General features: G+C 36.6%; 1 protein-coding gene across 1 annotated transcript in view; it reads left to right on the forward strand.

Moving 5' to 3' along the window:
- Positions 1–6,427, forward strand: part of Frs2 (fibroblast growth factor receptor substrate 2) — a 102,391-nt gene extending 95,964 nt beyond the window's left edge. Inside the window, 5 exon segments of the mRNA XM_047549594.1 lie at positions 1,883–2,069; positions 2,823–2,981; positions 3,334–3,497; positions 5,219–5,260; positions 5,262–6,427. Of these exon segments, the coding sequence (XP_047405550.1) occupies positions 1,883–2,069; positions 2,823–2,981; positions 3,334–3,497; positions 5,219–5,260; positions 5,262–6,167 (1,458 nt within the window). The 3' untranslated portion in view covers positions 6,168–6,427.
- The last annotated feature ends 826 nt before the right edge of the window (positions 6,428–7,253 follow it).

Below are 7,253 nucleotides of genomic sequence, written 5' to 3' on the forward strand. Positions count from 1 at the left end.
TGAGGCTTGAGGCTAAAAATCCAAGCAGCACAGCCCTGGCTCTGACCCCCTTGACTGTACCACCTCATGACAGATGTAATCACAATGGTGAGAATGCATGCAAGAAGTTCACTTTCCAATACCGGAAACCAAAGAGTCACTGAGGACTAACTGGGGCCCCACAAGAACTACCTCAATACCTCTGAGGGCATGCCCCAATTTCATAAAGACCACTTCAACATTGCCACACTGGAGATTAATCCTCTGACACATGAATCCTTGGGTGACTAGCAACATCTTAATCACAACAGGAATCCTTTTTTACTTATTTTTCCTTTGGGCTTCTATATTCAATTAGCCATACAGTTCTGGTAATACTTTGCTTAAAATGTCATTTTATAGGTGCCTTTCAATTTCATCTCCACCTCTTAGTTTTCTATTATTGTAACAAATATCTGAGATAAATCAACTTAATAGAGAAAAGGTTTTTATTTTGGCTCACAATTTTGGAGGTTTCAATCCATGATCTATTGGCCCCATTGCTTTGGGATTGTGACAAGATAGCAGCACGTCATGGCAAAGTGCAGAACCACCCACTTCATGGCAAGGACCAAAAGAGAGGAAGAAGAGTCTCAGTATTTACTTCAAGGGCACACCCTTAATAACCCCAAGATCTCTCACTGGGCCTTATTTCTTAAGAAAGGTTCCATTTTCTTCCACTTGTGCCCCAGGCTGGGGCTTAAGCCTTTAACACATAGGTCTTTAGGAGACACTTAAGATCCAAACTGTAGCACCACTTTTCAGTCATTCTTTTCATGCATACCTAGATGATTTCTTAATTGTACTCTACCGTCCAGTCACTCTGTGACCCATCCTATAGTTGCCATCAAATTCATCTTCTTTCATCATTCATTAACCTGTTTGCTGAAACTCCTGTGGTCTTTTGTTACCTATAGGCTAAATGCACCCACAGTTATTAAGTATCTCTCAAAATCTGACTTGAGTCTGCTGTAAGTCATAACCTCTGGATCACACCAGCCTAGTTTAGGTTACACCCCTTACTTTATAGTTTTGACCTTGGGCAGGTTACTTTATCACTAAGTCTTTTTTTTTTTTTAACTTTGTGTGGGTGTGTGTGTGTGTGTGTGTGTGTGTGTGTGTGTGTTGCTGGGGTTTGAACCCAGAGCCTTGTGCTTGTGAGGCAAGCACTCTACCAGCTGAGCTATATCCCCAGCCCGTCACTAGGTCTTAATTGCATTTTTGAACAATGGAGACCTGCAGTCTAGGATTGTTATGAAGATTGAATGAGAAAAATACACATAAAGCACTTTACCCTGTCACAGGGGAATAACTTCTCTATAAATGTTATCTGTTATTCTTAGTCTTGGGGCATTTTCTGAAGCTCAGCAGTACAAGACGTTTCTTTACCTGAACTCTGTGCCAGTCTTATTTTGGTCTCTTTGAAAGGTATCTTTTTTGTTCTGTTTTAGCATTGCATGTTTATTTTGTGGCCTATACCTCCTGAACAACCAGATATTCCCTCTTATTTGATTTCCTGTCTAAATTTAATTTTACCCCAGGTCCAACTAAAGACCCTCCTTTTCTTGTATAAAGGTTTCTCCTATAACTGTTGGTGACAGTTGCTACCTTCAGTAGTCTCTGTTGTATTCATTTGTCAATTAATAACACAGTTTTATTGTGTCAACTTTGTGTTTTTGTATCTTGTTTCTTCAGTAGGAGTGTAAATTCCTAACAGATGTGAACTGGTTATTACACTATTACACATTTATGCCCTATACACATATTAGTTGATGATTGAACAACAAGTAAGTAACTGAACAATCAGCAACAGTGCATTTTCCTGATGAATTGGTGAAATATTTGTATGACTATCATCTTTTAGGTCATTAATGTGGATGATGATGGGAATGAGTTAGGTTCTGGCATAATGGAACTTACAGACACAGAACTGATTCTATATACCCGAAAGCGTGATTCAGTAAAATGGCACTACCTCTGCCTGCGACGCTATGGCTATGACTCGAATCTCTTTTCTTTTGAAAGTGGCCGAAGGTGTCAAACTGGACAAGGTACTATAATATTTGAAATATTGTTTTTCTGTTATTTTATATACAGTTTCAAAGTTAATATTTACTTTTCTATGAAAAGAAAATTCTCAAATAGGTGGATTGTTAAGAAAAAAAATATAGCAAAGTTTTTAAATTTGTTTATCAAGCATTTATTAGGCACACTTTCTATGTCAGAAATTTTAGCTTTTGTTAACTTTAAGGAATAGGCCAGTAAATGACTTTTCCTGTTAAATTGACTTGGTATCTGTATTGTTTTAACTGGGGGAAAGAACATAAACTTTGGAGTCAACTTAAACAGTTTTGTTTTGTTTTGCTACTTACTACTTAAAAGGCCTTGGAACGTTACTTGTCCTCTCATCCTCTCGTGAACTTTATAGAAGGGGAATGGTAATACTTATCTTGCAGAATTATAATAAACAAGACAATGAAATAAAACCCTTAACAAGGGGCTTGTTAAATGGTAAAGAATTGCCTTGTTAATGGTGAGTTGGGGCTCCCCCTGCTGTTAAAAGCAGATATCTTGTCTGCTTTGTTTTGGGCCATCTTTAAACAAGTGAAAACTATTCTGAGAACTCTACTATTGGGTTTATATTTTGAAAAAGGGAACATCATTAATTTATCAAACTTATTTACAAGGCCTTTTTGTTGTTGGCAAATAGAATGCTTTCTTGACAATTTTCTTATTTGACAGATGCTCTTACAACTTTTTTTAAGGTGTGGTTGCTATTTTTCCCTTTTCGCCTTTATTTGTAGGAATCTTTGCCTTTAAGTGTGCTCGTGCAGAAGAATTATTTAACATGTTGCAAGAGATTATGCAGAACAATAGTATAAATGTGGTGGAAGAGCCAGTTGTAGAAAGGAATAATCATCAGACAGAATTGGAAGTCCCCAGAACACCTCGAACACCTACCAGTAAGTAGCATTTTTCCCGTCTTGTATTTTGAACATCAGATTATGGGGAGTATGAGATAAAAGCTATAGGTTATGAATATTTATAGCACTAGAAGTCACCATTCATTTATCAGAAAGATGGTTAACAATTTTTAAAAATTGTTAGCTATAATTATAAGCATTTTAAATGTTTAAAAATATTTTTTCATATTATCTAAAATATGGGTGGAGGAATGTTGTTTTTGCTCTAATTTCTATATGTCTTGAAAGAAACCCCTTTCTTAATCCTATGTCACATTAGATTCTTATTCATTTTTATTCTCTCTGTCCTACCCCCATATCCTGCCTTCTTAAACCAATAAACAAAACTCAGCCCCAGGGTTTGCTGCTCAGAATTTACCTAATGGATATCCCCGATATCCCTCATTTGGAGATGCTTCATCTCATCCTTCAAGCAGACATCCTTCTGTGGGAAGTGCTCGCTTACCTTCAGTTGGTGAAGAATCTACACATCCTTTGCTTGTGGCTGAGGAACAAGTAAGCATGTGCCACTGTATGACAGTGATGATGATTGTGTGTTAAGTGTTGTACTAATTCTTGAAGATTTTTTACTCTTATAGTTTGTAAGTTACTTTTACAGTTATTGAGGAAATAACATATTTGCTGTCATACCTCAAATATATACAGATGTTGGGGAAACTTATTGTAGTAATTTGTGGGTTCATAGAAGAGGTATATCTGTAGATTGAGAAAGATGTACTAACAGTTTCCATTATAATAACCCCAGTGAATTAAGAATTTATGCTGCTGGACACGGTGGCACATCCCTGTAATCCCAGTGGTTCAGGAGGCTGAGGCAGCAGGATCGCAGGTTCAAAGCCAGCCTCAGCAACTTAGTCCCTAAGCAACTTAGTAAGACCCTATTTCAAATTAAAAATATAAAAAGGACTGGGGTTGCGGCTCAGTGGTAAAGCACCACTGAATTCAATCCCCTAACCCTCTTTCCCCCAGTTTATCCTACTTTTCATATTGCAGTCTTATAATCATTGAACTGCTCATAGAAAGGTAGATTTTGTTGATGATGCTATGGAGCTAGGTTTCTGACTATTCTTGTTTTCATTTGTGGAATGAAGCGTCTGGTGGACTATCTTCTATGTATTAATTAGACTAACCTTTCATATGATTTTTCAGCAATCAGAGGTTTTTAGTGTTTTTAAAGTAAATTTCTTTGTGTTCTTTATATAGTAAACACATTTTTACATTATTTAATTACATTTTTTCCAGTCTCACATTTCATTCTTAAGTCTTTAAAATTTTATATAGAGACTTTCAAATATTTTATATCATCTCTCCAAAATGCCATTGAGCTTTTTAAGAAGCGATGATTTCTTACTGTGTGTTATTTATTTTATATCTATCTATTTTAGGTTTTTTTCTCTTTATACAGTCAGATAATCAGTAAATAGTGATAAATTTATCTTTTCCTTTTCAATACTTGTTTTTTCTTATTCCTGAATCATATTTTAATGCATTGGTAAGAATTTATAGAACAACAGGAAAGTGATAATCCTATTTTATTCATGATTTCTTAATAGAATGTTTTTATATTTCACCATTAATTATAACACTGCATGTTAAACTAGTTATTCTTTTACCAAAGTAGGAACATAATTTAGATATTTTACATTTCTCCCGCTCTCCCTACCTGTTGTTTTGTTTGTTTGGTGGGGGGTGGTACCAGGGATTTAACCCCAGGACACTTAACCAATGAGCCACATCCCCAGCCCTTTTTATTTATTTATTTATTTGAGACAGTGTGGTGGTGCATACCTATAATCCCAGCACCTTGGGAGCTGAAGCAGAAGGATGGCATGTTGGAGGCCAGCCTCAGCAATTTAGTAAGTCCCTAAGCAACTTAGATCCTGTATCAAAATAAAAAAGGACTGGAGATGTGGCTCTGCAGTTAAGCACTCCTGGGTTCAATACCTGATACCAAAAAAAATACAGAGTGTACATATGAGGGAGAGTTAATCTGGTGGTACATGCTTATAATACCAGCTACTTGGGAGACCGAGTCAGGAGGACCACAAGTTTGAGGCCAATCTTGACAACTTATAGCAAGACTTTGTCTCAAAATAAAAAATAAAAGGAACTTGTAGCTTAGTGGTAAAATGATGGGGTCAGGCTTTTAAATGTTTATCTCTTTTTTTTTTTTTTTTTTTTTTTTAATGTTACTGATTTACTTTGTTTCATTTTAGATACATACCTATGTCAACACTACAGGTGTACAGGAAGAGCGGAAAAAACCGCACAAGTGTGCATGTCCCTTTGGAGGCAAGAGTTTCTAACACTGAATGCAACACACCAAAAGAAGAACCAAGTAGTATTGAAGACAGGGACCCTCAGATTCTTCTGGAACCTGAAGGAGTCAAATTTGTTTTAGGACCAACCCCTGTTCAGAAGCAATTAATGGAAAAAGAGAAACTGGAGCAACTTGGAAGAGATCAAGTTAGTGCAAGTGGTGCAAATAACACAGAATGGGACACTGGCTATGACAGTGATGAACGAAGAGATGCACCCTCTGTTAACAAACTGGTATATGAAAATATAAATGGGCTATCTATCCCTAGTGCCTCAGGGGTCAGGAGAGGTCGTCTGACATCTACCAGTACCTCAGATACCCAGAATATCAACAACTCAGCTCAGAGAAGAGCATTATTAAACTATGAAAATTTACCATCTTTGCCTCCAGTTTGGGAAGCCCGCAAGCTAAGTAGGGATGAAGATGACAATTTAGGACCAAAGACTCCATCTCTCAATGGCTACCATAATAATCTAGATCCAATGCATAACTATGTAAATACGGAGAACGTAACAGTGCCGGCAAGTGCTCACAAAATAGAATATTCAAGGCGTCGGGACTGTACACCAACAGTCTTTAACTTTGATATCAGACGCCCAAGTTTAGAACACAGGCAGCTCAATTACATACAGGTTGACTTGGAAGGTGGCAGTGACTCTGACAACCCTCAGACTCCAAAAACGCCTACCACTCCCCTTCCACAAACCCCTACCAGGCGCACAGAGTTGTATGCTGTGATAGACATCGAGAGAACTGCTGCTATGTCAAATTTGCAGAAAGCACTGCCACGAGATGATGGTACATCTAGGAAAACTAGACATAATAGTACTGATCTGCCCATGTGAGCCTGGAAAGCATTATGCTGTTTGCACCTTTGTGAAGTTTTTAAAAATGAAGATGCAAGTGCTTCATTTTCATTTCTACACTAACTCCTTTTATAGACTGATAAAAAATTTTTCCGAATATTTCATGCGCATCTAACTAAAGGGAATTAATGTAGAGCAGGTACTCCTTAAAGAACACTAATTTCATTATATACTACTCATTATTGTATAGCAGCATTCCCACTTTAACAGTGCCTATTTAAAATGAGAGTTGAAATGAATTACATGCTGGTGATTTTTATTCAACATTCTGGACTTATGTGTATCTTTCATGTCTATGTCATGGTTGGCATTTAAAAATTTTTATAAAGCCTCTTGATAATGTGCATTGCTAACAGATAACTCTAGGCTTTGAAAGTAATATTTGCAGATTCACTGTTCACAGTATGTGGCCTCCAGCATGTTAACATGAGGAATCCTTTATTTCATTAATTAAAGGCTTTTGACTTGAGCCAAAACGTATATAAAGGAAACAGAAATACCACACCTCCTTTGATAGCAGTCAGCTCCTTTGCCTTCAATGTTACTAGAAAGAGTCTGTGTCATGAATGTAGTTTGCTGTTGGTGTGCTGAAAGGCAGGCAGGAGACAAGATTTTCTGTTTACTCATCTCATGATGTCATTTGAAGGGCATGTCCAGATATCTTACTCAGAATTACAGTAGGCTTAAGAATCAGTCTCAGGTCACTTTACCCAAAAACATTTTTGAAAATCTGAACCAAGATCTGTTGAAGTTTCTCTTCTGCACGTTATTGATGACACATTGTTTTCTGGAGGCATTTGTGTCATTAGGTTCCCATTTAACTTCAATTTCTTCCTTTGGTGTTTGGGATGTCATATTTTGTTGCTTAATTTTTTTTTTAAATTTAAAATGTTTGAGTTTGTATATAGTTTTGAAATTGGATTATGTGTTCATTGTTATTTAGTTTGCATTTTCGTCAGATTATGGTTTTGAAGGTTCATTTGGAACTTACTGTTATTCTATAACAGGGTTGCCCTTGACCAGTATTTATTTATATGCTATTTACTTTTCAAGTTGAAAAAACAT

Source organism: Sciurus carolinensis, chromosome 4 (assembly GCF_902686445.1).
Source record: "Sciurus carolinensis chromosome 4, mSciCar1.2, whole genome shotgun sequence".
Taxonomy (NCBI): domain Eukaryota; kingdom Metazoa; phylum Chordata; class Mammalia; order Rodentia; family Sciuridae; genus Sciurus; species Sciurus carolinensis.